At 53.0% G+C, this 10,218-nt stretch overlaps 3 protein-coding genes across 3 annotated transcripts; all 3 read left to right on the top strand.

Moving 5' to 3' along the window:
- Positions 1 to 898: 898 nt before the first annotated feature.
- COCVIDRAFT_115125 (hypothetical protein) lies at positions 899 to 2,682 on the top strand (the record flags this gene model as incomplete). Its single annotated transcript, XM_014695090.1, has 4 exons — positions 899 to 1,061; positions 1,130 to 1,280; positions 1,336 to 2,587; positions 2,641 to 2,682. 4 exons carry the CDS (start codon positions 899 to 901, stop codon positions 2,680 to 2,682), a joined length of 1,608 nt encoding a protein of 535 aa, XP_014550576.1.
- Positions 2,683 to 3,627: 945 nt separating this feature from the next.
- COCVIDRAFT_115116 (hypothetical protein) lies at positions 3,628 to 4,904 on the top strand (the record flags this gene model as incomplete). The annotated part of the gene is made up of 2 exons (XM_014695089.1): positions 3,628 to 4,035; positions 4,095 to 4,904. 2 exons carry the CDS (start codon positions 3,628 to 3,630, stop codon positions 4,902 to 4,904), a joined length of 1,218 nt encoding a protein of 405 aa, XP_014550575.1.
- A 1,898-nt stretch (positions 4,905 to 6,802) lies between these two features.
- On the top strand, positions 6,803 to 9,727 carry COCVIDRAFT_31736 (hypothetical protein; the record flags this gene model as incomplete). Its single annotated transcript, XM_014695088.1, has 6 exons — positions 6,803 to 6,810; positions 6,912 to 6,927; positions 7,049 to 7,106; positions 7,173 to 7,828; positions 7,881 to 9,656; positions 9,710 to 9,727. The coding sequence occupies 6 exons, from the start codon at positions 6,803 to 6,805 to the stop codon at positions 9,725 to 9,727; spliced, it is 2,532 nt and encodes an 843-aa protein (XP_014550574.1).
- Between the last annotated feature and the right edge of the window lie 491 nt (positions 9,728 to 10,218).

Below are 10,218 nucleotides of genomic sequence, written 5' to 3'. Positions count from 1 at the left end.
GGGGGGGGGTGTTGAGATTGACGCTAATGTTACTTTTAGGAGAAAAGCAAGCAGGACGGCGAGCAAGACTGGGTAGGGGACTCTTTTGTGATGCAGCAGGACGTCAATCTGCGGGCTCTGCCTGGAGTGTACGACGACGAGATGGACGACATGCTGTTGGAGAGATGGGGCCTGGAATCCGTCTTCCAGAGGGTAGCCACGAAGCCAGTTAAGGAAGGCGAGTTTTGGCCTGTGGTGGTCAAGACATGAGGAGCGTACAGCTATAGAGGCATCTGTGCTGTGGGCAATACGACGTCCATGCGCCATTCATCGGTAGAACAGTAGGCTTTGTAATGCTGTAACTAGCTAATCTACTTACATGTCGTATGGTTTTTTGGGGGAAGGGCGCGCGCGGACGCCGGGCGGACGAGATAGCCGATTGGCCGGGTGCCTGAGAAATGCAGCCATTTACTTACGTAGTATAGTTCTCGTACTAGTCGACGCCGCCAGGGCAACAACACGCCGGGTGCCCTGGCTACCCCGTCACTGGTCGGCTCTGGTCTGACCATGAAATGGTACATACCGAGCACTCCGCGTATACAAGACATGTCTATTGCTCCGTCAACACGAGGAAGAAGCTTCGCCGCGCGCCCATTGGCGCCAGCTCCAAGTCGACGGCGCCGTCCGGCAGAAAAGCGCGTGGCGTCTTAGTGTAGCGGCGAGTTGCCGGGGGGGACGGCGCCAAGTCATGCAATCAAACATTCAAAGACCCTCTTTGCGGCCCTGGCTCCATCCGACGCCAACGGGAATTTCTTGACGTCCTCGACTTTCTCGCTTTCCCTGGGCTTTCCCTTCCGATTCACCTCGTCCTGCCCTGCCTGGCGCGACCCGACCCTCCCCCCCCCTCACCACCACCACAATGGCCGCCAACCTGAGCTTCGTCTCGCCCACGGCAGATGCCAAAGCCGCCCAAATCCTGCAGGATTTCAACACCTCCGGCCTGCTTTCGTCTGTCCTGAATGGCTTCACCGTCTGGAAGCTGGTCTTGACGCTAATTGTGACCGCTGTCGCATACGACCAGTGTACGCATTGCACCGCACTTCCCCATGGGTGCGCGCCCGCTCGACATCGCCTGCTAACCCGCGCACAGTCAAGTACATTTGGAACAAGGGCTCCATTGTTGGCCCTTCATGGAAGATTCCCTTCATCGGTCCCTTCCTTGAGTCGGTCAACCCAGACTTCAACAAGTATCATGAAAAATGGTCGTCGGGCCCGCTGAGCTGCGTCTCGGTATTCCACAAGTACACCGCCCCACAACCCACCCTGCGACCCTGCATGTCCTAATTGCCCTCCCAGGTTCGTCGTCATTGCCTCAACCCGCGACATGGCCCGCAAGATCTTCAATTCGCCAACTTTTGTCAAGCCTTGCGTCGTTGATGTCGCCTACAAGCTCTTGCGCCCCGAAAACTGGGTTTTCCTCGATGGCCGCGCCCATGTCGACTACCGCAAGGGCCTCAACAGCCTCTTCACTCGCCAGGCGCTTGAACAGTACCTTCCCGGCCAAGAGGACATCTACAACAGATACTTCAAGCAATTCGTCCATCTTTCCCAGGTCGAGAACAAGGGCAAGCACGTGCCCTGGATGCAGGAATTCCGCCTGATGATCACGGCCCTGAGCTGCCGCACCTTTGTTGGCCACTACTGCTCCGACGAGGCTGTCAAGAAGATTGCCGACGACTACTATCTGATTACCGCCGCGCTTGAGCTTGTCAACTTCCCAATCATCATTCCCTTCACCAAGACATGGTACGGCAAGAAGTGCGCCGACATGGTTCTCGAAGAGTTCTCCAAATGCGCCGCAAAGAGCAAGGTCCGCATGGCTGCTGGAGGCAAGAAGGAGTGCATTCTTGACTTTTGGGTCGACAACATGATTCAGTCCGAAAAGTACCGCAAGAGGGTCGAGGCAGGTGAAAAGGTCGATGACTCTGAGAAGCCCGCTACCGTAATTCGCTGGTTCAGCGACATTGAAATCTCCATGACCATCTTCACGTTCCTCTTCGCCTCGCAGGACGCCACCTCCTCTGCCGCCACATGGCTGTTCCAGATCATGGCCGACCGACCCGAGTACCTTGACAAGATCCGTGAGGAGAACATCAAGGCCAGGAACGGCAATGTCCACGCCTCGCTTTCCCTTGACGCCATTGAAAAGCTCCAATGGACTCGCGCCGTTGTCAAGGAGACCCTTCGCTACCGTCCCCCAGTCATCATGGTCCCCTACCTTGCCAAGAAGGATTTCCCCGTGACTCCAGAGTACACTGTGCCCAAAGGCTCCATGGTCATCCCTACCACCTACATGGCCCTCCACGACCCCGAAGCTTACCCTAATCCCGAGTCATTCCAGCCTGAACGATGGATCACTGGTGATGCTGATCAGCAAACCAAAAACTGGCTCGTTTTTGGCACAGGCCCTCACTACTGCCTGGGACAGACATATGCGCAAGCCAACCTCATGTTGATGATTGGCAAGGCCAGCATGTTGCTTGACTGGGACCACAAGGTCACCGACCAGAGCGAGGTCATCAAGGTTTTTGCCACCATTTTCCCCATGGTATGACCCATTTGTCTTTTCGCATACTTCAGACTCCCGCTAACACTATGCAGGATGACTGCCTTCTTACATTCAAGGACCGAGTAACGGCATAGATGCTCCTAGCCCAGCCATGTGATGCGCACTTTTAGCGAGTCTTGCTTGCATTTCCATGCGTATGGTTGAAGTGGAAGACCTTAATTCTAATTCTCCCAAGGTGGAAGGCCAACGCGCCTCTGTCCTTGCTTTTTTTTAATTATAATGATCACGGCCTGTTTTGGCTTGATGAGTACAGTACAAGCTGAGATGAATTAATATCGGGGAGGATGGGTCTACATAGGACAGTGGATAATGCAACTAAAGCAGAAGGAAGGATTAGAAATCTTACCCTTTGTCTCACTACTTATACTATGTTTGGTTCCTTGTATTGCGCAATGCGATGTCGTGCATATGGACCATATGCAAATGTAAAGGAAATGAAGCATGCCAGGGGCCTGTGCTAGTTCTTATTGTTTCAGACGGTGAAGGCTTACCTGATGTCATTGATATCCCAACCCTAGCCCAGCACGCTACACAAATACAATGTGATCTCTTTACCCCACTTTCCACATGCTGTATAGAGCTAGTAAAAACTTAAGACATAAAATAGTATTGCGATATCAACAAATCTTCTTATAGAGTGTGAGGTATGTAATGATATGGGCGTAGAGTTAGTATCTCGCAATTATATATAAGAGTGATCATGTACTGTTGTCTACCACTCGTATCAAAGCAAAGCTATGGCCAACTACTAAGTACTCTGGTAACTTTGAGCTCATCGATCGCTCCACAATCCGATAGACTTTTAATCGCTCCCGACATGCAACTTACGGGCCACTCTTGAGCCTCTGCTTGCTCTCTGCGCTCTGTTCAGAACACGCTCCGGCTACCCGGCCAAACTCGCGCCGAGCAACGCATGCCAAAGGCCCGTGTGTTGAGTTACCGACCAAGCTGCATCACACCTCCACCTACACACTCTCTCCTTCAGTACAGCACGACGGCCCTGTACATAACATCGCACCATGGCGCCGGGCGCCTCCACCTCCGACCGCGACCGCGTTGGTCCACACCCGTCATACATCGAGATTGCGAAGCCATACATTCTACAATCGCGCATGCAGAAATGTCTCTCAGATATCAACATGAGCGATGCCAAAGAAGATGCTGTGCGTCTTCAAGGCGTCGCATGGATCGATCAAGTACGACGAGCGTTGCAACTACCCATTCGAACTTTCAACACGGCCGTCATCTATTACCACAAGTTCAGGTTGCTACATGCAGACAATGAATATAACTGGGCCGATGCGGCCGCGGCGGCACTGTTCACAGCATGCAAGATTGAGGACACTTTGAAGAAGAGCAGGGAAATTCTGTGTGCTCATTGGAACCTTAAAGTCGCGCCCGGGGAAACGCTGAGTAGCGATGATCCTGTTCGTCCACCTCCCAACCCGTACGTCTACAGTAATTCCGGAACTGACATTGTGTCCAGCGCTTCGACAGTCATTCCAAACTCATCATCGGTCTCGAACGGCTCATGCTCGAAAGCGCCGGTTTTGACTTCCGCAACCGATATCCTCAAAAAGTCATGGTCAAACTTGCTCGAGCCCTAAGATTTGACGCCAACGCCGAGGCGAAGACAACCTGGAACCTGAGCATCGACTTGTACAGGACGTTTGCGCCGCTGAAACAATCCACGCCAACCCTGGCCATAGCGTGTCTAGAGCTGGCGGCGAGGCTGCACGGAAAGGACGCTACAAAGTTTGTCGATGCAGGTCCTGTCAAATACAGCACATGGGCAACTAGCCGGGCAGAGATCATGGAAACACTGCTTGATCTCTTGGATCTTTATACCCACCACCGTGCCGCGACATCCGTTGGGCCCAATTACACACTCGAGCACTTTCTCAACATCCGTATTGGATTGAACCAGGAAGCGTCGGCTGCAAATATTCCTCGCTATACCCAATACGCGTCTGAGGCAGCATCAGAAACCGGGATTACGGGCAATAGTACAAAATCCCGAAATGGCATCGGCCCTGCAAGCCCATTGACACCAGCAACTCCTGTCACGTTGTCGCCTGGCACTGAGCAAGCACCCAAGTCGGCTATAGGGATTCGTGGTCAGAATGGCACAGTCAGGTTTATGCTGGATGCTGCTAGAGCCCATGACGAGCGCGCTGAAGTAGAAAAGTTTCACAAGGTCGAAGAAGAGGAGTACGAGGTGGAGGTGTCCAATGACACTAGGCCCGATGAAAGGGAAAGGGACAGGATACGAATTGGACGAGTCCGTCGAGAATAAGCATTTAACATACTACATGGCTTTATGTCATCCTACTTGATGTGGTAGAGAAAAGCTAAATATTGCTAGACGAGACTCTCCCAGCGATTTGAACAGCTGGCGTGGTTTCTTTGTTATATCCGGAGATTAGCGAGGGACTGAGTCTATTTGAGACCGCTTGGACAGGCCTTGTTCAAAACAAGGGAAGTCGGGCGGTGATTTCCTTGACGACGGCAACGCCCATTTGCCTAACAGATGGTTCATGCTCGAAACCTATGCGCGTAGGAGAGAGACAAGTAGGGAGCCACATACGAACAAGAGTAAGGCATGTGGAGCTATACGTTGGGCGTAATCAAACGCATACAGCAAGGATCGTCTCAAGATGGAAGAGTGCACAGGAAACGACGACTATCAACGGACAAGGTCTGGAGCCGAAACCGACGCAGCTTGTGAAAGCAGCATGGTAATGGTGGCGGGCGAAACAGTCAGCGCATGGGCAAGGATGGAGGGTGAGTGCATGGTTCTGATGGTCCATCTGTATGACATAGACGATTACCTCCATGACGATGGTTGTTCACTTCTACCAAGCAGAGGAGGCGTATGTGAAACGATATGCACAGATCAGAGCTGTCCTTACTAAGGTTGCTTGTGGTTAGCGATGGCCTCTAGGTATATTTCAGCACCAAGCTCAAGTCTCTCCAGGATGTGACGCTGAAGAGCCACAAGCTCTGCTTTGGCTGTCGTGGTAAAGCAATACTACAAGCTACAAATCAACACGTCTCAAACGCCAGCTTAGATAAATGATGGTTAGAGGAAATGATGTAAATTTACCAATGGTGTAGTAATGCAATGTCAGTCTTTGTGTTGATTTCCTCTCCTCATGTGTCGAGGTATTCTTGTAATTTTCACCGGACATAGCGGAGATAAGCCCAATGTGCTCTAATATCGCTCCAACGTCTCAGGTGCCTGTGAGGATCCAGTTTCTAAGCGCTCATGAGTAAATTGGCGCCGAGTACGGACACAGCCATAACTCTGCAAGGAAATCCAGTCAGAAAAGAGTGGCAAGGGCGTAGAGTATGCCCAGAGCGCCCAGACAGTTTGGATGCATGCAGTTCCACGGCAACAGGCGTTCGCGTTGGTGCTGCAGAAAGTCGGTTTTGGGCGCAGCGCCGGCGCATTAGAGACTACCCAAAAGCAAGTGCAGTAGTGATGACATAAGGGAAGGTAGAGTCATGGAAAGACGTCTGGGCGCGAGGGCGTTGCAATGGCTTCTAATGGACAATTAGGAAAGATGGAATCGGGCATCTGGGCGCTGCGAGACCAGATGTAGAATACCCAGTGGCTGGAGGGGGCAGTGACGATATTCAAGTCCGATCAGTCTCCACTTGTGTCGCAGCACTATCCAATGACATGCATTGGGCTGCAGTACGGGCAACCCCAGATGGAGTGGATGACGATGGCCGGTATGGGTAGACAGCAATTGCAATTGAGTCATTTATCCAATGCCCATCCATGGGATGGCACGAGGCAAAGATAGGCTGTTGTAAGCAGAAAGAGGAGGGGGCGGGCAGAGTGAAATGGGCAAAGGGCGCTGCAGACAATCTGCTTTGGGCATTGTAAGTTACCTCGCGCCACCAGACATGGGCCGTGCATTAGCGAGGAAAGCGCGACCGACCCCACCACTAGCCCTACTAAAAACCTTCGCTCCCCCTCGCAGCAGAACTCTCCTCACTCAGACGCCTGCCCGCCTCTACGGCTTACAATCACCCTCTCGTCTGTCTGACTCTGGTCGACTGCTGCGCCAGAGACTTCAGCTCAACTCCCACTCCATCCATCGAGCCCGCGCGTTCAAAGCGGGGTATTCGTTGCTCCCCCACTACTGAATTTTCGTAAAAGAAGACAGTAAAAACACCGCCAAAATGGTCAAGTAAGTCGCCACTTTTTTTTTCCACACTCGTCTTGAGACATCGAGAGCATCTGCCCTCGTCTCGTCTGGCAATCAGGGAACCATGGCTAACAGCATGACAGCTTCACGGTCGAGGAGGTACGTAGCGCGCTCGCACACACAGCAGCACCCCGCATCGCGCCCCAATTGGCGGCAGCGACGACGACAACAACAACAACAATATCAACCTGAGGAATTGCATAACTGACAATGCCTCTAGATCCGTGGTCTCATGGACGATCCTAAGAACATTAGGAACATGTCCGTTATTGCTCACGGTAAGCGCCCACAACAGAACCCCGCAATGCGTGGCAAGACACATGGCTGACGTACCCCACCAACAGTCGATCACGGAAAGTCCACCCTCACCGACTCGCTCGTCCAGCGTGCCGGTATTATCTCAGCTGCCAAGGCTGGTGAGGCTCGTTTCACTGATACCCGTGCCGACGAGCAGGAGCGTGGTGTCACCATCAAGTCGACTGCCATCTCCCTGTACGCCCAGCTCAACGACGTAGAGGACCTTAAGGACATCCCCGTCAAGACTGAGAAGAACGACTTCTTGATCAACTTGATCGACTCGCCCGGTCACGTTGATTTCTCATCCGAGGTCACTGCCGCTCTCCGTGTCACCGATGGTGCTCTCGTCGTCGTCGACACCATTGAGGGTGTCTGCGTCCAGACCGAGACTGTCCTGCGCCAGGCTCTTGGTGAGCGTATCAAGCCCGTTGTCATCATCAACAAGGTCGATCGCGCTCTTCTCGAGCTCCAGCTCTCCAAGGAGGATCTGTACCAGAACTTCTCTCGTGTCATCGAGTCCGTCAACGTCGTCATTGCCACCTACTTCGACAAGACCCTCGGTGATGTCCAGGTCTACCCCGAGAAGGGTACCATTGCCTTTGGTTCCGGTCTCCACGGCTGGGCTTTCACTATCCGCCAGTTCGCTGCTAGGTACGCGAAGAAGTTTGGTGTTGACAAGAACAAGATGATGGACCGTCTCTGGGTAAGTACATGAATTTCGAGAGGAGATGTGCAAGCTGCTAACCAGTATCCAGGGTGACAACTACTTCAACCCCAAGACCAAGAAGTGGACCAAGGTTGGAACCCACGAAGGCCAGACTCTTGAGCGTTCGTTCAACACCTTCATCCTGGACCCCATCTTCCGCATCTTCAACGCTGTCATGAACTTCAAGAAGGATGAGATCCCAACTCTCCTCGAGAAGCTTGAGATCAAGCTCACCTCCGATGAGAAGGATCTCGAGGGCAAGGCTCTCCTCAAGGTCGTCATGAGGAAGTTCCTTCCCGCCGCTGACGCTCTCCTCGAGATGATGGTTCTCCACCTTCCTTCTCCCGTCACTGCCCAGAGGTACCGCATGGAGACTCTGTACGAGGGTCCCCACGACGATGTCAACGCCATTGGTATCCGTGACTGTGACCCCAAGGGTCCTCTCATGCTGTACGTTTCCAAGATGGTGCCCACTTCTGACAAGGGTCGTTTCTACGCTTTCGGTCGTGTCTTCTCTGGTACCGTCAAGTCTGGTCTCAAGGTCCGTATCCAGGGTCCTAACTACACCCCTGGCAAGAAGGACGACCTTTTCATCAAGGCTATCCAGCGTACCATTCTCATGATGGGCCGTTTCGTCGAGCCCATTGAGGATGTCCCTGCCGGTAACATTCTCGGTCTTGTCGGTGTTGACCAGTTCTTGCTCAAGTCTGGTACTCTTACCACCAACGAGACTGCCCACAACCTCAAGGTTATGAAGTTCTCCGTTTCCCCCGTCGTTCAGCGTTCCGTCGAGGTCAAGAACGCTCAGGATCTCCCCAAGCTGGTTGAAGGTCTCAAGCGTCTGTCCAAGTCGGATCCTTGCGTTCTGACCTACATTTCGCCATCCGGTGAGCACGTTGTTGCTGGTGCCGGTGAGCTGCACTTGGAGATTTGCTTGAAGGATCTCGAGGAGGACCACGCTGGTGTTCCTCTCCGCATTTCCGACCCCGTCGTCCAGTACCGTGAGACTGTCAACGCGACTTCCAGCATCACTGCTCTGTCCAAGTCGCCCAACAAGCACAACCGTCTCTACCTCACTGCTCAGCCTTTGGACGAGGAGGTTTCCAGGGCCATTGAGACTGGCAAGATCGCTCCTCGTGACGATATCAAGACTCGTGCCCGTATCCTGGCTGACGAGTACGGCTGGGATGTCACCGATGCCCGTAAGATTTGGTGCTTCGGTCCTGACACCACTGGTGCCAACTTGCTCATCGACCAGACCAAGGCCGTCCAGTACCTGAGCGAAATCAAGGACTCTGTCGTCTCTGGTTTCCAGTGGGCCACCAAGGAAGGTCCCATTGCTGAGGAGCCCATGCGTTCCATCCGCTTCAACATCCAGGATGTCACTCTCCACGCTGATGCCATTCACCGTGGTGGTGGTCAGATCATCCCTACCGCGCGTCGTGTCCTTTACGCCGCCACTCTCCTTGCCGAGCCTTCCCTGCTCGAGCCCGTCTACCTCGTTGAAATCCAGGTTCCCGAGCAAGCCATGGGTGGTATCTACGGTGTCCTTACCCGAAGGAGAGGTCACGTTTTCGAGGAGAACCAGCGTGTTGGTACTCCTCTGTTCAACGTCAAGGCATACCTCCCCGTCAACGAGTCTTTCGGTTTCACTGCCGATCTCCGTGCCGCCACTGGTGGACAGGCCTTCCCTCAACAAGTCTTCGACCACTGGCAGCTTCTCCAGGGTGGATCGCCACTTGACGCCACCACCATGGTTGGTAAGATTGTTGCCGACATGCGTAAGCGCAAGGGTATCAAGGTTGAGGTGCCTGACGTCTCCAACGTAAGTTTCTCTCCAGATCTCACCATGCAAGCATATGCTAACAAATTTCGCAGTACTACGACAAGCTATAAAGGAAAGCTGTCAAAAGCACTAGATTTCCTTTCCTCGCAACCCTGGGTCATCCCTCAGTCATGGGCAAGCTCGTGGCCGCTGGTCTATGTATGACGCAAATGGCTCCCCTCTATTTTAAGAGCAGTTAGAGTTAGTAAATGTCGGTCCGGGCGGTTCGCCCATAACGGTCAGGTTTTTGCGGGTTTGCACGAAAGATACGATGATGACCCATTATTTCCTTACCTGTTCTTGGTGTCGTGTAGTTGGAGAAAATCAAACTATGTTGCACAAAACCTGTTTGCCATTGCTCTGATATTCTTGTGTGTGAGCAGTGAAAGTGATGTTGCTGGTAAGAGCAGTGAAAGCAGTGAATGTGGAGGGGCAGGTATAGTCACGTGCTCACGGGTCAGCGAAGCTATGACCTCTGGTCGCGCTAAGAACAACGCGAATTACGTGCGCTTGGCTCAACTCCCGTGCTGCGGAATCCACCCTCAACTTGCAGCAAAAGTTT

Source organism: Bipolaris victoriae, assembly GCF_000527765.1.
Source record: "Bipolaris victoriae FI3 unplaced genomic scaffold scaffold_180, whole genome shotgun sequence".
In the NCBI taxonomy this organism is placed as follows: Eukaryota; Fungi; Ascomycota; class Dothideomycetes; order Pleosporales; family Pleosporaceae; genus Bipolaris; species Bipolaris victoriae.
Note: the sequence above shows the minus strand (reverse complement) of the source record. Positions and strands in the feature narration are given on the sequence as shown.